Source organism: Sparus aurata, chromosome 2 (assembly GCF_900880675.1).
Source record: "Sparus aurata chromosome 2, fSpaAur1.1, whole genome shotgun sequence".
Classification (NCBI taxonomy): domain Eukaryota; kingdom Metazoa; phylum Chordata; class Actinopteri; order Spariformes; family Sparidae; genus Sparus; species Sparus aurata.
In genome coordinates, this window is record NC_044188.1 from 31,782,964 (window position 1) to 31,805,161 (window position 22,198).

At 42.5% G+C, this 22,198-nt stretch overlaps 2 protein-coding genes across 2 annotated transcripts in view; one reads left to right on the plus strand and one right to left on the minus strand.

Moving 5' to 3' along the window:
• The window catches only part of LOC115596494 (ATP-binding cassette sub-family G member 4-like), a 35,566-nt gene extending 30,995 nt beyond the window's left edge, over positions 1-4,571 (plus strand). Inside the window, exons 13-15 of the mRNA XM_030441664.1 lie at positions 674-832; positions 920-1,038; positions 3,151-4,571. Coding sequence (XP_030297524.1) covers positions 674-832; positions 920-1,038; positions 3,151-3,376 — 504 coding nt within the window. The 3' untranslated portion in view covers positions 3,377-4,571. The remainder of the gene's footprint in view (positions 1-673; positions 833-919; positions 1,039-3,150) is intronic.
• Positions 4,572-6,387: 1,816 nt separating this feature from the next.
• Positions 6,388-22,198, minus strand: part of LOC115573817 (alpha-2-macroglobulin-P-like) — a 51,766-nt gene continuing 35,955 nt past the window's right edge. The window contains exons 16-36 of the mRNA XM_030404819.1: positions 16,201-16,338; positions 15,954-16,044; positions 15,722-15,848; positions 15,161-15,386; positions 14,720-14,846; positions 14,253-14,374; positions 14,086-14,137; positions 12,943-13,026; positions 12,303-12,479; positions 11,904-11,979; positions 11,592-11,748; positions 11,266-11,340; positions 10,370-10,532; positions 10,083-10,270; positions 8,945-9,157; positions 8,732-8,850; positions 8,498-8,588; positions 8,334-8,402; positions 8,141-8,246; positions 7,501-7,542; positions 6,388-7,079 (exon numbers count right to left, since the gene is read on the minus strand). Coding sequence (XP_030260679.1) covers positions 7,075-7,079; positions 7,501-7,542; positions 8,141-8,246; positions 8,334-8,402; positions 8,498-8,588; positions 8,732-8,850; positions 8,945-9,157; positions 10,083-10,270; positions 10,370-10,532; positions 11,266-11,340; positions 11,592-11,748; positions 11,904-11,979; positions 12,303-12,479; positions 12,943-13,026; positions 14,086-14,137; positions 14,253-14,374; positions 14,720-14,846; positions 15,161-15,386; positions 15,722-15,848; positions 15,954-16,044; positions 16,201-16,338 — 2,448 coding nt within the window. The 3' untranslated portion in view covers positions 6,388-7,074. The remainder of the gene's footprint in view (positions 7,080-7,500; positions 7,543-8,140; positions 8,247-8,333; positions 8,403-8,497; positions 8,589-8,731; positions 8,851-8,944; positions 9,158-10,082; positions 10,271-10,369; positions 10,533-11,265; positions 11,341-11,591; positions 11,749-11,903; positions 11,980-12,302; positions 12,480-12,942; positions 13,027-14,085; positions 14,138-14,252; positions 14,375-14,719; positions 14,847-15,160; positions 15,387-15,721; positions 15,849-15,953; positions 16,045-16,200; positions 16,339-22,198) is intronic.

Sequence of the window (22,198 nt, forward strand, 5' to 3'; positions counted from 1 at the left end):
ATGACACACTTTGCAGCTCGGAGGCTTCTCAGGTGCAGTAGTCAGAAAAATAGTGATGGCCAATGGGAAACAGCTCAAAGAGATGCTGATACATCTCAGCCCTCAACACAGTCTGATAGGAATGAACCCGAACCTACTGACCAATCTAAAAACACTGAACATTGTTTGGCTAATGACTTAATGGACAGGATTTGGCTGCTTGTTGAAGACTGATATCCATCATTGATAGATACACAGAGCATTCGTGTGTTGCCAATATTACTTCTATTGTATGTGTGGTGTGCCCCGCTCATCTTTACATAAAAAAACAGAAAAACAAAAGCGCCTGTCAGAGAAGTCGGAGCTGTGAGTTTTACCGTCTTTCTGTAGTTCAACTCCAGCCGCTCATTTCTCATTGGAATGCCTTCACATTTTGTCTATTTTACACCTGAAATAAAAAATATATCATTTTAATTTTGAAGAAAGTGAAAGAAATACATTTAACGACACATTTAACTGTAGCCATTTTATTTCCTAAGTCTCTGTGTGTTATGTGTGTTCTGTTTGTTACTTGTGTAGATTAGAGCACTAACCTCAGTACAGCCTCCACTGACATCATCTATTACGTTAGATGAACAACATTCGATTTTGACCTGTGACCTGTTCCTTCACTAAATAAAGGCTGTTATTTTAGGTGATCTGCCCCATCATGTACTGCAGCATAGTGTACTGGATGACTGAGCAGCCTCCGGAGGCCAGCCGCTACCTACTCTTCATAGCCCTGGCCACCTGCACTGCCCTGGTAGCCCAGTCCCTAGGCTTGCTGGTTGGGGCTGCCTCCACCTCACTACAGGTACTGCAGCTTTGCATGTTTAAATGTAGGATTTCTCGGCTCACACTACACCTATAAGATTAATCTGTCCTCTATATCCATATACAGGTTGCCACATTTGTTGGACCCGTCACAGCTATTCCAGTGCTGCTTTTCTCTGGATTCTTTGTGAACTTTGACACAATCCCCAAGTATCTGCAGTGGAGCTCCTATGTGTCCTACGTCAGGTGTGTACCAGAGTGTTTTCTGATACATTGGCAGTAGCGCATAAGAGTGATGGTGTTGGTTGGTAAGTCCGTCTGTCTGGAGTAAATTATCCTATGGTAACCAGTAGCTCAGTTGTTACAGCTCGGGCCCCATGTACAGAGGCTGTGTCCCAGCAGCGCAGGGTTTGAGTCTGACCTGGGACTCTTCGCTGCATGTCATCCCCCCTTTCTCATCCCATTTGCTGACAATCCTCTTCTGTGCTGTCAATAAAGCCATGGAAATGGACAGATAATATATACTATATACAAAGAAATCCTATTTATGACTTAGAACGTATTTTCAAACTTGATTGAGTAACTCATTAGACTCCCAGGTTTGCCAAACTCTTTCAGAGTTAATATTGGAGAAAAGAAGGTGAGTGAAAAAAACGTAAACTACCATTTGTGAACAGCCAATTACATTTAAATACTGTTTAACCTACCATGCGTATCGTAGCTCTGCTTGAACACAGTCTTCCTGTGCCACAGTGGACTCCTACAGTCAGGCAGTTCTCAGTTTTAGAAGCACTTTACATGATCACCAAAATAAATATTGGGCCTCATTTCCACGTCCTTATCCAAAATATCTCTTACCTCTTTCTTTGAGGTTTGTTCAAGGTCAATTTCAGCAACTAGCCAAACATTAATTACTCATTTCAGGATGATGAATGTCCCGTTCATATGCCTCTCATTCGTTTTGTATTAGGCTGATTTTCGACTTTTATCTGAGGCTAGTGTTGGCTTGTTGCAGCCTTTCAATGGAGCCAGAACAGTGACTTTAAAATTTGGCATCCAAAAAAAAAATTGGCATTGAAAACAAAACCAGTACTGAAAAAAGAAACATTGTCATTGAAATATTTGTATTGAAAACAGTTGTATTGGCATCGAAACAAGTATTGGCACTGAAAAAAGAAAACAATTCAAATAATTCAAATCCGAAAATCTTATCATTTTATTTTATTGGGATTTTTTTTTCCCGGTCTCTGATAGCGGTAAGGTGGCACAGAGCTCAGGGAGCAGACCAGAGCGCTGCTGTCGGCGTTGCAGCCCCGGCTCGTAACAACAGGCTGTTCTACTGTTGTGCTAACTGTGGCTAATGCTCCGTGCTCGGCGCCCCGGTACTACTACTACACTCCATACGCATATAGAGACCGGAGCTCGGGAGCTCCGGGACAGAACCAGATACACAGAGACTTGGACACATCAGGAGTGAGCTTGAAGAAAAGTCTGCAAGGTAGTTGGACTCTGTGTTGCCCAGAGGCGGCAGGCACACGGATCGTACATGGTGTCTTATGGCTGGACCGTCCAGCCCCGCCTTCCCGCAGGCTGCTGCCATTACCTTCTCAAATGATACGCAAACCACGCTCTACTTGCCCCTCCCCTCAGGCCCCGCCCTCTCGAGGCCAAAACAGTGACAGAAAGTTGAAACTGAAAATCAGTGACACTGAAAAAAAACTGACATTGTAAAAAAAATCTGTCACTGAAAAAAAAGTGACATGGAGAAAAAATCTGAAGATTGTCATTGAAAAATACAAAAAAATCCCAATAAAATAATATGATAAGATTTTCGGATTTGAATTATTTGAATTACTTTCTTTTTTCAGTGCCAATACTTGTTTCAATGCCAATACAACTGTTTTCAATACAAATGTTTCAATGACAATGTTTCTTTTTTCAGTACTGGTTTTGTTTTCAATGCCAATTTTTTTTTTGGATGCCAAATTTTAAAGTCACCGTTCTGGCTCCATACCTTTCACTTTGCAGCTGTAGAAGGGCTCCAACTGTCTGAACTCATAATCATCAGGGACACAAAGCAATATGACAGCCTTGGAATTTTCTTCATGAAATAACACCCAAAGCTATAAAATAAGTAGCTTGTTCTGCTCTCAAGAGGATTGACCCGATGGATTTCACTGACTTTATCGACATTAATTTTTACTCTTAATTTTCATGTGGGGTGACTCCTCTTGAACATCACACACACTATAAACTTAATTTCTGATCCATTAACCGGTTACTGATCATTTTGAGACTGAATCAAAAGATTTTCTTAGCTATTCCAAGCAGTGTCAGTGTTTTGTATCCCTCCCACAGGTATGGATTTGAAGGGGTGATTCTGTCCATCTACGGTATGAACCGCTCACAGCTGGAGTGTCCGGGAAAGGTGTGTAAGTTCCAACAGCCCGAAGAGGTCCTGCAGTTATTGGACGTGGAAGATGCAAAGCTCTACATGGATTTCATTGTCCTGGGCATTTTCTTCGTCATCCTTCGGCTGGCCACCTACGTTGTCCTCCGCTACAAGATCAAGTCTGAGCGATAGGTTTTGCTCGGCTTGCAGATCTCAAGGTCCTCCATAATGTCAATGCAGACTGGGTCTCTTTCTGTGCACAGAACACAGCCTCTATCATGTGGGAATTTCATGTCATTTGTTGCATTGCTGCTAAAAGGACAGATCATACATTCTGATCTGTTCTACTGCCAACAGCCGTGAGGGGCAGTGACTGACGATGCAGAGCAGTGAACAGCCATCTTATAAATCAGCATATACCTGTTTACCTCAGACATCAGGACATAACTCCTGCACACAAAGCCAGGACACAGGAGGAGGAGGACACAGAGACTCAGCCACGTTCAGCAGCAAATGCTCTACGTTTCATATTCCTGCGAGACAGAAATGTTTTGGGAACAAGGTGGATATGACTGTTTATTCTGCACCATGTGCTGCCATTCTCTCCATGTTGGAGGGTTTGGACTTTGATCCACAAAACTGCCCAGAAGAAAGTCATATCCAAACAGAGTGTACACTACTCTATTAGTGAAAAAGTAAACCCGAGGACAATTGGCACGGGAGGAGTTTGATGTATTGTGAGCTGGATGAAGGCAGTTTGAGTGTGTTTTTATTGTCCTATAGCAGAATTATTAACCGAAGAGAACTGACAGATTGAAATCCCAAAACATTTGCTGTACTTCCCATGTATGAAATCAATCATTGTTTGAGCTAGATAGGTTTTTTTAACATGTTGATAGTTGTAAATTAAGCTTTCTCATGATTGCCTACCGAAATTTGGTATTTTTGGTACTTCCACAATATAATCTCAAATCTTTAAAATCATAGTTAAAATAGAATTGTTCAGCCTTAACCATTTCCTACTGTACTGTGTTATCTTTAGTATTATATGCAATTATATAAGTGTATTTAAGCAAAATAGATGAATTACTGTATCTTTATTCTTTTGTGTCCACACTACAGCCAGTAATGTCTCGTGGAAACAACATGCTCATGCAGTCATGTTTGGTGCTATCACTATCACAACTATCAGTTTTTATTTGAGTGACATAAAATATGCATCTGGACTTCACATTACAAGCATTACAAGCTCACAGTTTATTTTCAGTGTATTGACAATCTTTCTGTCGTGGTTTTATTGTTGTTTGAAACATATATTTTGGAGAACTTATCGCTGAACTGTACTGTACAGCTACTTGATATTCCAATAAACACTAATTCATTTAAATGTGTAATTTATTACCTCCATCAAGGAGTTTATGTTTTCAGCCGTGTCTGTTTCTTGGTTGGTTGGTTTGTCAGCAGGATTTCACAAACACTACTGAATATATTCCATGAAACGTGGATGGAGGATGGATCTCGGCCCAGAACAGACCCCATTACATTTTGGTGCAGATCCAGAAATGTTTCTTTTCTCTCTTTAACATTGTGAGCTGTTTTTCAAGATTTTTGTAATCTCTCATGGATCTTGCACAAAAATCAGGTGTATTTAGGAGTCTGGTACAAAAGGGGACTGTTGGGCCTTGGCAGATGCATGCACTCTGCTGAGTGCCATTCTAGTTATCATAGTTAATGAAAACATTTCTCCTCACAGCGGAGTTCAGCAGGAATCTGATCCCCAAACAATCTCAACTGGCTCCTTTTGACATGACAGACCTGTGGTTTTACTCTACTTCTATATGAAATCATCATCCTTTCTTAAGCCAGCCTCCATGGGTAGACTGCTCTTTTTGGCTGTAGCTTCAGCGGCAACTCTCTGTTGGTCGGTTAGACCACAAACATTTTCCCAAGCTTGGGCAACCACAGTTTTCACCCTATAGGAGGCTGACAGTTGGAGGTAGGGTGATTAAAATTGATTATTTCAATATTATTTTTCATCGACAGAAATATTACAAATGTTGATAAATGTTGTTTGATATAATTACTGTTAACAAGCTATGGCAACTACACCAGACGATAGGACACTAATGCACCTTAAATTTGAATGACACCCATTAGCAGAAAGATAAACTGTGGGTATGTTTCACTTGTTTCTTATGTTCTGACAATATAGGTTAGTTTAAAACCATAATAAATGTCTTTTTTCTTCAACTTTGTTTAGAATGATCCAATATTTGTTGTGAGAATTATCAGTACAGACTGATGTGAACATTTTAATCATGGTAATATTCAGCCCCACACACCAGACCAGATATGTGGTCGTCTACTGAGATCTTGTGCAAGAGTCCCAAGTCCTTTATTCAATAAGTAGTAGTCCACAAAAATGTATCTGTTCATCCGTCCAGAGAGCTGTGTCCACCCCACAGCACCCACGACTTTCCTCATTGAGGCTGAAATTTGCAACGGAGGTCGTGAGCATGTGAATGCAGAAACCCATGGGTGCATGCATGTACATGGTTGTCTGTGGGCAGCTACTGTGAATTTGCACTTTTATCTATGATCCTATTCTTTCATTTAAAAAACCTGCAAAGCATATAACAACAGGTGAGAGTCAAAAGGTACATCAGCTGGAGCTGCAGCTTCAGGCTCAGCTCCATCTTCATAATTATGGGTCCATACGGAGCCTGCATTGCTGATGCAGCATCGGACCACCTGTCGTTTCCTCTTAATTTATCTCTCAGGGCAGTGAATCACTTCCAAATTGAAGGGAGCGATCAACGGGTTTACCATTGCCTCACAGCCGGTGGTGCTGCCTCTCATCCTTGGTGCTTTACATTCTGCGCAAACTGCTCCAGTGGAGGTCCGGTTTGATGAAGCCAGCAGAACTACATCATCAGCAAAACAGATCTAATCCTGATGCTTCCATGCTGTAGCCTTTCCACATCTAAGAGATTCTGTCCATGAAAACTGCTAACAATCAGTGGCAAGGTGACATTTTTTAATAGCCTGATCATGTCAGGTCTGCCTTGCAGAAGCATTCAGCCTGAATAAGCCATTGAGGTTCAAGCTTTTCAGTTAGTTGATCTTTTTTTCCCCCCTGTTTGAATACTCCTCTTTCATCGCAAATCAACACACAGTGTAGAAAATATGAAGCAGAGATGGACTGAGTGGAGAAAGAACATTCTTTTTTATTTCAGTGCAATGAAATGCTCATTAATGATTTAATAAACAGCAATGAAGATTACTGGCCATAAGCACCAAGAACAACTTTGGTGAGCTGTAGGAAAAAAGAAATCAAACATGTTTTTGACCAAGATTTCCAGATCTTGCATCAAGAAAGACTACAATTACTCCCAATGAGCTCATTTCAAGCATGGATTAACAACAACAACCCTGTGGACATGAATCAGGAATACTGCTACACTCACTTTAGAATGTATGTAACGTAGAAAAATATGCAAGCAGTCTTTTATGAAATGTCTTCCAAAACTTCAGCCTGCTGTTGTTCAAAAATCAGAGCAAGCACTCATTTTGTAAATATCTGATCTTTCATCATCCTTAACAATACTTTTCATGCAGCGTTGATTTGTTTTATCTAGATTTATCTAGAAAAACCTCTCTCCATGTGATGTTGTCTTTGTAATAGCATCTTCAAAACCAAAATTAGCCTGTACATGTAGGTTTTTTAAACGTGGATAAACCCATTAAAAATAAACCAACAACTCTTCTCACATTCCCAAGAGGCTTTCTGTTATTTGCTGTTCTTATGGGTCACATGTATCCATGCGAATGTGCCAAAAAAACAGGGAACAGTAGAAGGCAGGAGGTTGGAGGTTGGCAACTCTTCACCTTTAAGCTGATAATCAAATAAGAAAAAACTTGATTAATTTCACTCAAAAACACACAGTCTACATTTGCCAGTAAATCTCTTCTGTTTAACTGGGTTGCTGAAGTAACACATTCACTTCAATAGGTAGTTAATTCAGTTATAATGTCTTGTCTATGTCTTATTGATTGATTCCAAAAATAATCTATAGATATTTTCTAATATGAAATGAATATAAAAATTGAAGGATAGCATTCATCAGTACTGAAGTTATTCAGAAGTTTTTAAAATCTGGATGGTTATGTCGAGGAACTTTATCATCCTCAATAAGGGTGTAATGTAAGGCTTCTCTAGGCTGTTTTAGGTTAAGGGGAAATGTTGTGTTTTCATCTATTCAGTTAATATCTGAACAAATGTCACTGTGATCATATATCATTTTACCCATTGTTACCTGCAGCACAAGAGAATATGTACTCTGTCTCAGCCTGGTCACCTGAGAGGAAAAAGCAGAATTAGAACAACAGAGTTTGAACAAATAAAACAATGAAAGCTCTTTTATTTCCCAAACGCCAGCTTCCTATGTTCATTAATCCATGTTAACTGGGTTCTATCCCATCATACCATGGCCTGAGTGAACACTTGATTCTGACTCTCATTAGGTGCAGGCTGTCAACCAAATCCTGACATCCAGTCGCTGACTTGCTCCAGTAGTTGCAGTAAAACTGTCTGTTTGATGTTCTAAACTAATGTGCCAGAGCCTGCATGAGTGGCACTGGCATCAGCTGGCTGCAGACACTTGACTTTAGAAATAAGTAAAATCCTAATTTAAATCTGAATGTCATCATCTTATCTTATCAGAGCATGAACACTGTAACACACAAGCTACAAGAAGTAACCTACACTCCGGGCCGTAGTGATGAGCCAAAAACTTAGTCAACTTAAAGTGTACGCTGGCTAAACTGTCCACTGTTAAGTAATGGTTAACTCATTAGAAGGTGACTGAGCCCCGTGTTTGCTATGGAGGATCTGGGTAAACTGAGTTGTTATGTGTGTTTGTGTTGAACAGATGGCTGGACTGAGTATCTGTTTACTTGGCTGATAGTAGTCATAGATCTTGACCACAGCTGGCTTCAGGTTCTGCACTGAGTGCTCCTGTACAAGCTGTAAGCTGTGGTTGATGGGTATGTCCTTTGTTAACTGTTGGAGGAAAAAAAAAAGGTGACATTATCATAAAACAAAGGTGGAGAGCATAATCTGTTATTTTTCACTGTGAATTCCTCTCACCCCTTGTAAGTACACAAGAACATGATCTGTCTTTTCTTCAATACGAGCCACCTGCAGGGCGCCTTTGAGCTGTGAGGAGATGATATTCAGCTGGGTTATCACGTTGTCATGACGTCAACAACCGACACAAATGATGTTCAGGTTAAGTGACTGGAATAGCTCACCATCTGCAAAGACTGAGGGTCTGGGACAAATCCAGAGAGCATTTTGATATCTAGGATCACCATGTTTGTGCTGTTCTGCTTCCCACTATATCTGTAATAGAAACATAAAAATATGTTTTTTGCACACAGCAAGACTTTGTTTTTAATAACCTACAACCAGAGAGGATAGTGTGTGTAGAATAGAAGTATTATATTGTTGCTGCAAGTTGGATCTAGTTGCTGAACATTACTTACAGGGACCTCAGCTGCAGAGTGAGTTTAGGTCTCTGTGATATGCAGCTCGACACTGGTTTGACCTTCACACCGAGAGTCGTGACATCAGCAGGAGTTGGGATGTTGTAGTGAAGGGAAATCTGAAAAGAGTGCAACAAGGCGATTGTAATATTCATGATAAGCAAATTTGAGAATTAAAGCAGAATTTGACATGTAGTGACCTGAGCTGCTGACCTGCATTGAAGCACATGCAGTGCCCTTCACCTCTAGGCTGTACTTTCCAGTCACGTCTTTCAGCACCACCTCCTGGTAGAGCAGTTTGTTGTCCTGATTCACATCAAATGTCAGCTGGCCACTGGAAGACTGGACTGTCACTGTGCTTGAACCCTCCAGACTGAACACCAGAGTGGAGTAGAGAGCCAGAGCCTGAAGAGCCACCACTGTGTCCTACAACACACACAGAGACAAAGGACAGTTGGACCTCAGTTATAGCACATTTGTTTCCATGTACATTGTGTTTATGCCTACAACACATTTCCTTTTTTCATATTTTATGCTGCTTATCATCTACGTCTTCATTCTTGAAACTATTGTTCTAACTGGATTATTGTACTGACCAAGCAGCAACAACTGGGTCTAAAAACTGAAGCCAACAAGGAGGTCAATCCCCATAAGGGCCCATGTTAAAATGCCCAACTTTACAGCAGAAACAAACTTCTTTACAGCCTGGTAAAGACACAGTCAGTCAGAGGAACAATATGCTACAGTCCTAGAGATAAATCATGTCAAGCCCGTCAATATTTCTCTGGCCCCGGGGCCAACAGGTCAAAGGATAGGTAATGTCAATGGCTGTCCATTCAATCATTGTTTCCTCCAAAAGTACACTTACTTTATCATTTCCTGGCTTATGAGTCACTAAAAAAACCAAGTTCTCTGTTTTTAAACAAACTGTATGGACAATGTGACTATAATTAATGTCCACTTGAACTACCACAAGACTCTCCTGTTTGATCCTGAACTTCCCACACAGCATTTATCACTGTTTGGATGCAGGCTGTTATGTGGACATCCCACCTTGGAAAAGCTCCTCAGTCAGCACACATTTGACAAAAGTTAGCATACTAACAGGATACACAGCACCATGAGTCGTGTTAGCTGGTGTGTGCAGCTGATCAATGTCATTGCACTGACAGACTGAATTCCTCGTGCTATGTTTGCTATGCTTGACCTTTAGCTGAAGAGGTCTTTTTTTATTGTATTTGTGGGTTTTGTGGTGCAGCCTTCAAGATTTGAATCCACAATAATGGCAGAAAAATTGTCGACCTGTACAGCAGCTCTGCCTCAGGCCCAGCTCCAGCTGTTTGGGACGTACCTGTGTGGAGGAGAAACCACCATATTGGTTCTGCTGCCCTGTGAGCCATCTGACGATGCGGTTGGCATAAGCCAGGTCTTCTGCAGTAGGAGAGGCACTGAGTTTGGCCAGCAGCACATAGGAGCTGATCTCCACAGACAGAGAGGCTGACGTTTCTGTTGCTGTCTGAGACCAGTGGAGGAACCCTCCTACAAACAGACATCCACAAACAAACAAGAAACATGCACAAGGTAAGCTCCATTCACAGTAATGAAGCCTCAATAACTACATTTAGGAGGATGACTCACCTTGGTTTAATGCAACCTTGTCGAGTTGCTCCAGAAGGTGAGCACGGGTCTCCATGTCTCCTGCCAGAGTGAAGACGTACGCCAGCAGAGCTGTGGTGTAGGTGTTGTTGAGGTCACTGATGGACTCATTGAGGCAAGACAAGCTCCTGTTCACTGCACCATGCTGTAAATGAAATTTAAAAAATGATAAAAAGAGGTTGTTATCATTTCCACCAATAATGGCAGTTTACTGGTCATTTCATCAGCAGCCAGTAGAAATGATTCCACCAAGATACAACAGAGGGTTTGTTGTGGTTGCGTGCAGGTGTGTGGGTTCAACATTTGTAGAAATTATAAAGTGCAGACTGAGAAGAATAACCTACTGTCAGTAAAGAGGCATAATGATCGAAACTAACTGACATTTACAGTATATGTATTTGTAACACACGTGTGTCAGAAACTTTAAACATACTGTAATAAATGTCAGCCAACAATGTACTCCCTTTTTCCACAAAGTCAGACATGGTAATCCCTCTCTGGCTTCCCACCCATGAACACTACCAGCTGTGTATGTTGGAACAGATTTGGATTCATTCGAGTGATAAAATTAGTTTTTACATATTTGAGGCAGGGCAGCAGAAAATACTAGTTTGACCCAAATCAGTGATGAAAGTTCTAAAGATCTGTTTTTGTAGAGTAGTCTGTGAGGCCCAGTCACTCTGGTGGTCTGTCATACCTACTGAGTGCAGGATGAGTCATCAACATTTCAGCATTTTCCAGGAAGTTACAAACTCTAATGTACCATAAAGAATACATACAAAATGATGTTTTGTTGTTGTTGGGCCTGATACCGGTCTATAGTGTGAGAGCAAGACATATGTGATAAATTCACTTCAACATCATATGCTTTGACTTACAGTTACTGACATGTTCATCTCCAAGAAGGCAGCAGTGATGTAAGCGCTGAGAGTCACTTCATCAGACACACCGCCCTGTAGAGGGGAGGCATCAGGATGCATCAAAGGCATGACTCTTCAAAATCCATCGAATCGAATCTTGTGACTGCCCGTAATGCCAAACAATTACTTTTACTATGAGTATCACATTCTATTCTGCAGCTTTTGGCAATTTTCTTAGGTTTACTGATCCTTGTGAAACCATCAGCTGTCAGTCCAAATGCACTTAAAGGACGACTAGACTACAGGCGGGCTTCATACATATGCTCCACATTTTTTTAGAATACCTTCATTCTGTTGTTGAAGAGGTTTCCTGACTGCTCAAAACAGCCATTTTCTTGTTGTTTACTCTCCAGCCAATCCTTAGTCTGTCGAATCTTCTCTGGGTCAATGTAGACGAAAGACTGTGCTTTGACAAAGGATCTTAGCACAAAAGCAGTCAACCTGTAGAAGAGTTAAACAAGGTCAGATATTCATAAAAAGCCACCAGCCACCATGATGCACTGATTATAATCAGGTACTAGACAATTAGTACAATGTGTAATGTTAACATTTATTTATGTGTTGGTCTTTGGGTGTGCATTCAGTGGTGTTCTCACCAGGTGTTCCCGACTCCTGTTCCGAATGTACTGTAAGCACCATCATAGTGCTTGTAGTTAAGCTGTCTCTGATAGCCTGTATAATAATCATAACAAGCAAATCCAGATGATTATTATTATTATTTGTCATAGAGTTTGGTGAAAAAGACATCTTTTACTTTGTAACATTTAAACTGCTCACAGAAATAGATTTATTTGTATGTATTTTTTATGTATATATATTTATATATATTAAATATATCAATATTTTTTTAAATAAATTACCCAAGTGCCTCTGAGCCACTCTGACATACAGTAGGTTGCAAAGGACAGTTTCCGCTGGTGGACCAGCTACTTAGAAGTCCATGACTAGATACTTGAGTTTTTGTCTTCGTCTTGAAAATACCAACAGAGACTCACCGCTGGTCAGGAAGTTGGTAGCTTTTTCCTTGATGGTTGTGGTCAGCTGCTGTGTGTTTTTCAGGTACTGGAGGATGTAGATATTAGGGGCCAGGAGTGCCATGTTCTGTTCGCCACATCCATATGGCATCTTCAGCAGTCCATCCAGGTTCTTCAGGGCTCGACCCAGAATGTCTCCTGCACAAAATGAATTGCCCATCTCACAAGTTCTTTGTACATTGATCTGTTTTTTCACACCAAAATGACTTTAGATGGATTGTCTGGAATGTAGTGAACCAATCTATAAATTAATGGCAGTCATAAGAAACAGTTGTCCTAAAAATAGGCTTTGTCAAATTTGAAGTTAATGGGCTACAAAATGCACAGCCACGTGATGATCCCTAGACACTTTCATAAGAATCAAATCCGTTTTATTTCTATAGCCCAAGATCACAGTCACATTACCTCAGTGGGCTGTGTACCGCACAGCAAAGTATTTCGTATGAAAGTGACATGGTCAGAAAATCTTTACCAAGAGTTATTTCAGAGGCGAAACACCAGTTATCCTACCAGAGTTAATTCAGAGGCGGTGGAACCAGTTATCCTTCCAGTAATTGTTTTGTTACAGCTACCATGAATGAAATTCAAGTAATCTGATTACCCAGCACTGATAGTGAAGCACGGGCAGATCCATCAATCACATTCTCGGGGAGTAGTAGTTCTATTTCTTCTGTCAAAGCTTCTCCTGGGAACAGAAATAAACAAAACAACACATGGATCAGTGCTGGTGATGAGGCAACTACCAAATTACAGATGTCAGTTCGAATAATTACTGAATTAAATGCCACAGGATTTGCTACTTATGGGTAAGGGGCCAGAATTCAGAGGTAGCAGACACATGATGGCTTACTGCTGCTTGCTGTACTCTTAAATTAAGTTTTCTCTGGCCCGAGCAGCTACATGCATTTAGCAAGTAGCTTAGTTAGCCTTGAAGCTCAGTGACCCTCATAGCTGAAGCAAGGGCAGTTCTGCTGTTCTTAGCTCGGTTAAAGAGAGAAATCAAATTTCATATGGTACATGGTCGTATTTTCTGTTATGTAAAGAAAATAGGTGCTAAAATACTGTAACAAACTGCTTTTGCTACTTACTCCCAGCTGAATCTACTGGGACTATCACCTCTAGAGGTACAAAGGAGTATTATAGGACAGAATGGGCCGGGGCTAGCTAGTTAGCATGCTAACTTTAGTAGAATAGTGTCTGCAACACAGTAAATCGACGTGTTTGACACAAAATCAACACTGTTTCTTCACACTCTGTTGATTATGTTAGTTTTTAATGTTTTAAACTACAGTTCCGGTCATATATTACAAATACTTCTTTAAATATGGCTAATTGCCCTTATTTGCCACACTTAGACTAATGACCATGAAGACCAAGAAGCTAGAAATCTTACCTTTGTTCCAAATATTGAAATTCTATTGGTCATTTGGGTTTGCTTTCAGCCTGGATGTTAAAAATGCCTGGCTGTCAGTCATTGCCATGTTAAATTTAAATAAGGACCTGCAGTAGGTTGCTAGAAGAGCAAGTAGTAGGACAGCTGCAAACATGTTATAACATTATAATATATAAATATAAGAAAACCTTAAAAATGAATCTCATATTCAGAACATTTAAAACATGGAGACATCATTGAAGAAGATACTATCTACAAAATAGTATAGCGACACCTGCAGCGCACACACAGCCACACAAGCAGCGTCTCAGAGACGTTGACATTAACACTCCTGGTCCAAAGCAGACTGACCTTTAGGACAGAGCAGCCAGTTGTAGGTTTTTGTCATCTCAGTTCCCTCGGCCTGAGAAGACAAGAGGTGGGAGACCATTTAACTTGTACATGTGAGTGTAAACACTTGTTATGCAGGTTATTATTTCTGGGCCAAACTCTTTGTTGTCTTGCTTTAAGCTGCTCACCTTTACTATGAGAGGTCGGGTGACCACATCAATGCGACCTCTCTCTGGCACGCTCACAATCTCATTGTCACATGACATGTGAGATGCCACAGCCTCAGCAGTTACTGACACATTCACAACCCCTAAAAAGATCCATTATCCATTACTGACATATTCAGTTTTTGTTGCAATTGTGTCAGAGTATCGTCACTCTGCGGCTTCCATGGAGACTGAAGTTCATGTTGTTGTACAATGTGGTACAATATAAATGTGGCCCTGAACTCATCATAAAAACAAATGAATTATGACACACGTTATGAAGGAAAATTATGTTTAGACAGCAGGCTGAGCTAGTTTGAAGCATTTAACAAGTGTATGGTGTTCGTAGCTATGCATGAAATATGTAACATGACGAAATCAGAACCACAGTTCTATTTGTAAAAACAGAAAAATAGTGTTGACAAAACCTCTAAATGTCTGACCCTTACCTAAGACTGAGGGGATCATGGTCCAGCTGAGCGTTTTGCGTTCATTGGCACACAGACAGGATGTGTACTGGTCACCAGAGAGAGGGGTGACGGTGTAATCTGAGGATGGGGCCAGAGTCACACTGACCTGTCCAAGAAACACAATCTCACTTTTAAATCTGTAAAGTTACAGCAAAATAAAAATTTGACAGTCGTATAGCTGTGAACAAATTTAATCATGAAAAGAGAGCATTATGGTAAGGACATCACAAAATGTAAGGCAAACATCAATATGTATTTCTTTAAATAAGTGATTCTGCTGTATCTATCTACATGTATAAGTCTTCTTTTTAGGAAAGGACAATTTACATTTCATGTAGATTGACCAGTTTATTAGCAGAATACATCTCTTGAAGTCTTTCATGTACTACAGACAATAAGTCATGTGAAGGTATTGATTACCATAATGCAGCTGGACAGGTAGTTGAAGGTGGTGGCCTTCAGTTCAAAGTGCTCCCCTCGGATGATGGAGTAAGGCAGGCTGAGCTCGAGGAAGAACGGCTGGAAGACAGTGAAGTGTTTACGAGGAGCCAAGCCAAAACCCTGAGGGGACAAACAGAACGCCTCCGTCTCCCAGGTGGTGATGGTGTCGGGGACGGTGAGGGACACATCCTTCGTTCCAGATTCCCTGGACCAATACACAATAAACAGGCAGATTTTACAACTGTTAATTATAGTCAGTGTAACTTATTATTGTGTTTTGGGTAGCACTGTAGTGTCTGCTATTTTATGAACATTTTCTCCCATGCCAGGCAAAATTTCCCCAATGGACAATAAAGTATATCTTATAATATTTTAGATATTGTAAGTTGGAGGAAAATACTTTTACTATGTGGATTAGTCAGAAAATTTTGGTGAATGGAACTCTCTGTGGAGTTCTTTTTAGAACGGTTTCAGCTTTATTTTCTTTACAACATTAAAAATCATGGCGGTCATGCAAAGCGGCTTGTGACAGATGCTCACCCAACTTCTACCAGATTCCATATCCATGTCTCAGGGAAGAAAGTGCGAAACGTAACAATTGGAGGAGGACCCCCCCCAGGTGATGATGATGATCGCATATACATAACTTCTCGCTCACGATGAACATCTGATGACACAGGACAACTTTCAACCAGAGTCAGAGGTAGACTTGAAACAATGAACTAAGTATTCAGCATGCATTACTTAATTTGACCAAAGAAAGATGTCTCACAAGGATGGTGGCTGTAGTATTCTGTTCCCTTGAAGTTCACACATGATGGCATCCTAAAGAACAAATTTGTTGCCATCTTCAGGCCCAATTTCTAGACAAACCAACAGCATGTGACATGTCACTGCAGAGCTTGATCAGTATTGTAGTATCCATTGCATAGATTGTTATTTAGCCTTGTATTTGCACAGCAAATATGCTGTCAGTGATCCATTAAAAATAATATATTACTTATTAATGTAAGAATTACCTTGAAAACTCCATAGGCGCTGTTGTCATCATGGTTTGGCATAATATATCTTCTTTGTCTCACATTTAAACATGATACAGGATCTTCTACATCATGTGGGAAACTGGAGGCTTTCTTAACAGGCAGCAAGTCAAATATCTAAAAAGAAAGATGACGGTCAGATAAATAACCATGGATTGACTAATAGAGAAGTCTCAACAGTTATATGGTACTCTTTTATGGAAAAGGTGCTACAGTTTGTATCAGTAAAAAAAAAAAACAAAAAAAAAACAGTGCCTTTCTGTGAAGTGAAATTACTTTTGTACCACCTTCATATTATATGAGAGCAGTGGCGGCCTTTGGCATCTGGGGGCCCGTTTCAATATTACATATGAGGCCCTATCCCATAAAACATTTAATTACCGATATGTTTGCGCCCATACGTCGCTGATGCATTGAAACCTGAAAAGATGCAGTTGCCTAAACTCATCATGCCTCCCAGGGACGCGTATGGTCTTAAAACGATACATTGTGACCAAGTGTTAAAATCTCTATAGGGCAAGAAACCAGGAATGAGCAGGGAAAAAAACGAGGATTGAAGTTGGTTTTCAACAAAATGCAAATGCATTTTTCATATTTATGTGCATTTTAAGACACGAACAGATATCGTATTACAATCCAAAACTATAACACCTATAACAATCATGAACTTGAAAATTGGCAACAAAAGTAGCCTAATAAGCACCACGGACAGCATGCAGGAAAAGAACAGACAGGCTACAGACAGACTCGTCCTTAACAGAAATCCGCCCTTTCTGTTTTTCAGTGCTGAGAATGCTCTAATTATGTCATCTCGAGTTCGAGTGATCTTGTGACGTCGTGCTCAATTGAGATTTAAGCGAGGGCTGACAGCCGCTCCTGCAGCATCGTTGACCTCAGGTGTGTTTTAATTAGTTTGAAGCGACCAGCAGGTTGTTGGTGTATGTAGCTCAACATCTGCAGGCAGTAGCGTAATGGTGATAGGCCCCGGTGCAAATATTTTGTTTGTGCCCCTAAACACAAGCGCACGCACACACACACACACACACACACACACACACACACACACACACACACACACGCTTGGACACACGTACAGCCATTGGAGAGAACTGCTATTGCAGGGGTGGACTGGCCATCGGGATTTTTCCCCGTGGGCCGATCAATAATGGGCCAATGGACGGCCGTTTTTTATTTTATTTTTATTCATTTATTTATTTATTTATTTCTGCTGCGCCTAGACGTTTCTCTGTCGACCCCAAGAGAGAGAGAGATTGGCGAAAAAATCTAACGGAGCTTCAGCGTCTGTCCGAGGAGGACAGCAACAGGGCCAGGCTGCCTGCTGGAGGGAGGAAGAAGGCTAGTGAGGAGCCTGAGATAAACATGCGGGAATGAGTTATCAGCAAACGGGCACGCCACGAGAGAGTGTCCCGCAAAATGATCAGGGTGATGGTGGAACAAATGTCCGCAACAGTGAGTGACAGCAGAGATGAGGAGTTTGCAACGAGTGCTGGTTGGCTGAATCGTTTCCTCCGCCGCAACAACTTCACTTGCAGAAAGATGCCAGAGAATTCACAGAGAAGCTGGAGAAGTTTGTGACATTTTCATCCCAGATTCCCGGGAAGGCGGGGGCTGGACGGTCCAGCCATAAGACACCATTTAGGGCCCGTGTGCCAGCCGTCTCTAGGCAACACAGAGTCCAACTACCTCGCGGACTTCTCTTCAGGCTCTCTCCTGATGTGCCCAAGTCTCTGTGTATCTGGTTCTGTCCCGGAGCTCTCGAGCTCAAGTCTCTATATGCATATGGAGTGTGGTAGTAGTACCGGGGCACCGAGCACGGAGCATTAGCCACAGTTAGCACAAACTGTTGTGCTAACGCTATTTGTTACCATGGCGCCGTACTAGGTGGCAGCCTGTTGCAGCAGCTCCTGTGGGTTTCCAAGCTTTTCGTAGTTTTTTTTAGTAGTTTTTTGTATTTCTGTTTAGATTTTTGTTGTGAGTTAAGACGACTGTTCTCCGGTGAGCGTGAGAGGATGGACACTTTCCTTTTTTTAAACTTTTGCGGCACTTTTTTTTGATATTTTTGCTAACCCTAGCAACGGAGGGTCAGGAGCGCATCACTGAGCGCATTGTTTACGCACGCGACCAGCTGATTGCGCTGTGTAAACCTGCACTGCTGCCTGGAGCCAGGCCTGAGGTCCTGAAGGAGCTGCGGAGGAGATGCCGTGGCTGCAGAGCCGGAGTGAAATGGAGGGTGAAGAAGAGGAGACACAGACCGGCTGTACCGGCGACCGTCATGGGAAACGTGAGGTCTCTGGGGAACAAGACGGACGAGCTCGCCGCGCTGATAAAGGCTCAGAGGGAAAATCATGAGTGCAGTGTGTTGTGTTTCATGGAGACATGGCTTCACTCGCACATCCCGGACCACAGCGTGGCGATTCCCGGCTTCAGCACTGTTCGGGCGGACAGGGACGTGTCAAGCAGCGGAAAGAAGAAAGGAGGAGGGATTGCACTGTACGTGAGTGAGAGGTGGTGTAATCCCGGACATGTTCACGTGAAGAAACGTCTCTGTACCCTGGACATTGAACTGCTGACTGTGGGGATGAGGCCTTATTATTTGCCCCGGGAATTCACGTCCTCCATCATTATCGGTGTGTACGTTCCTCCTTCAGCTGATGCAGCGCTGGCCTGTGACGTCATCCACTCCGCTGTTGCCCAGATACAGACGCAGCATCCTAACGCATTTATTGTCATTACTGGGGATTTTAATCACGTCTCACTGGACAAAACCCTCCCAACATTTCACCAGTATGTTGACTGCCCCGACAGAGACTGTAACACACTGGATCTGTTGTATGCAAATGCTAAGGATGCTTACAGTCCCACAGCCCTCCCCCCTCTTGGAAGATCTGACCACAACCTGGTTCTGCTGACCCCTAAGTATATCACCCTTGTTCAGCGGCAGCCTGTCCACACTAGGAGCGTGAGGAGGTGGACTCAGGAGGCTGCTGACGCACTACAGGACTGCTTTGAGTCGACAGACTGGGATGCACTTGTTGAGCCACATGGAGAGGATCTGGACAGCATGACCGACTGCATCACAGAATACATCAGGTTAAGTGAACACACCACCATGCCAACCCGGACTGTACGCTGCTTCCCTAATAATAAGCCGTGGATCACCAATGACCTGAAAGCCCTTCTTAACAAGAAGAAGAGGGCGTTCAGGTCTGGAGACAGGGAAGAACTGAGGAGAGTGCAGCATGAACTCAGGGATATGCTGAGGGCCTGTAAAGATGCCTACAGGAGGAAGCTGGAGGCCAAACTCCAGCAGAACAATGTGAGGGATGTGTGGACTGGTATGAAGCAGATCACTGGGTGTAAGGTGAGCGGCAGACAGTCATCGGGCAGCCTGGAGAGGGCAAACGAGCTGAACAGATTCTTCAATAGGTTCAGCTCACAGCCTTCTGTCGTCTCCATGACACCTCCAGACCCCCACACACCCTCACTGCCCCAAATGCCTCCTCCCCTCCTCCCTCACTCCCCTGCTGTGAGCTCTCCTGTGCAGCACCTCTCCTCCTCCTCCTCCTCCTCCTCCTCCTCCACCTCCTCCTCCTCTACCTCCTCCTCCTCCTCCTCCACCTTCACCTCCTCCTCCACCTCCTCGTCCTCCACTGAAGACACCAGCAGCCTCCCCCGCATGACTGTGACTGCAGGCCAGGTTAGGAGACAGCTGGAGAGACTCCACCAGCAGAAGGCTGCAGGCCCTGACGGTATCAGCCCCAGGATCCTGAAGACATGTGCCAGACATGTTTCAGGAAGAAGAGGAAGACGGCTTTCCAACCTCTGTGCATTCTGGGAAGGGATGTGGAGGCGGTGGAGGATTACAAGTACCTGGGTGGATCAGAGCTCGGGGAGCAGACGGAGCGCTGCTGTCGGCGAGGCAGCCCCGGCTCGGAGCGACACAGCTGGGGCTAATGCTCGTTAGCTCCGTGCTGCAGTTGGCGCTGCAGCCCCGGCTCGGAGCAACAGGCTGTTCTACTGTTGTGCTAACTGTGGCTAATGCTTCGTGCTCGGCGCGCCGGTACTACTACCACACTCCATATGCATATAGAGACTGGAGCTCGGGAGCTCCGGGACAGAACCAGATACACAGAGACTTGGACACATCAGGAGAGAGCTTGAAGAAAAGTCTGCGAGGTAGTTGGACTCTGTGTTGCCCAGAGACAGCCGGCCACAACGGTATTGTGGCTGGACCGTCCAGCCCCGCCTTCCCGCAGGCTGCTGCCATTACCTTCTCAAATGATATGCAAACCACGCTCTACTTGCCCCTCCCCTCAGGCCCCTCCCTCTTGACGCCCAAACAGTGACAGAAAGTTGAAACTGAAAATCAGTTGCACTGAAAAAAAAGTGACATGAAGAAAAAATCTGAAGATTGTCATTGAAAAATACAAAAAAATCCCAATAAAATAATATGATAAGATTTTCGGATTTGAATTATTTGAATTACTTTCTTTTTTCAGTGCCAATACTTGTTTCAATGCCAATACAACTGTTTTCAATACAAATGTTTCAATGACAATGTTTCTTTTTTCAGTACTGGTTTTGTTTTCAATGCCAATTTTTTTTTTTGGATGCCAATTTTTTTAAGTCACCGTTCTGGCTCCATACTTACCGACCTGCCCCCAGATATTTCATTCACAAAAACAGGGCCTGTGGCAATTCTCGACAGCTGTTTTTTTTTCTTCCTTACTTACGCCACTGTCTGCAGGGCCGGCCAGTATTTTCCTGTACCGGTCCGGCACAGCGGTGACAGCAGCCGATACCTCGCGCACGAGCTCCTCAGTGGGTGCTCGAGCACCGGAGCACCCACGGGATCGGCGCAGCTATACCCTCGGCCGGGGCCCGTTTCAATTGAAACGGTTGAAACATAGGTAAGGCCGCCTATGTATGAGAGGCAGTGTAGTGATGGGAATGGAACCAATTTAGGAGTGGCAAGTTTCACACATTAGATAACCTGAAACCTCACTTGAATAAGATTATTTCTCCAGAGGAGGTCAGGTAATTTTAATCTCATTTGCTGTGGTCATTACTGTTAATCCCTCCCAGAGAGTAATAATAATGATGATAATAATAATAATAATAATAATAATAATAATAATAACTTTATTTATATAGCACTTTTCAAAAACAAGTCACAAAGTGCTTTACAATAAAACAGATAACATAATGAGTTAAAAATCCAAACAAAGATAAAACATATAAAATAATTTAAATAGTTACAACAATACCAACAATTAAGAAAAAGCCATCAGATAAAAGTGAGTTTTAAGAAGGGATTTAAAAGAGGATACTGAGTGAGCCTGCCTGAGATCTCTAGGCAGGGAGTTCCATAGCCGAGGGGCACGAACAGGAAAGGCCCGGTCACCTTTAGTGACTAGTCGAGATTTTGGAACCATTAGGAGGGCCCTGCTGGAGGATCTCAGGCGGCGATCAGGCTCATAAGGAGTCAGCAGATCACAAATATAGGCAGGAGCCTGACCATTCAAGGCTTTAAAAATAAGCAGTAAAATCTTAAAATCAATTCTAAAACTCACAGGTAACTCAGCTGTATGTGCCCTTAAAAGCTGATGACAAATCTCAAATCACGAAACTAGTGACCTGCCTATATGCAGTGAAGAAGTGGATGTCAGAAAACTTCCAACTACCATGTTGACCAGGTGACTGTAACTCTCGACAACTGCGTTATTTCTCAAAGCTCAACCGTCAAGAATCTAGGTGTTACTTTTGATTCTACACTCTCCTTTGATCAGCACATCAAAGAAATTACCAAGATCGCCTTCTACCACCTGCGCAATATAGCTAAAATTAGGTCCTTCCTGTCCACGGCAGACGCAGAGATCCTGATTCATGCCTTTGTTTCGTCTAGGCTTGACTACTGCAATGCCTTATTTTCAGGTCTTCCACGTGAGAGCACTAA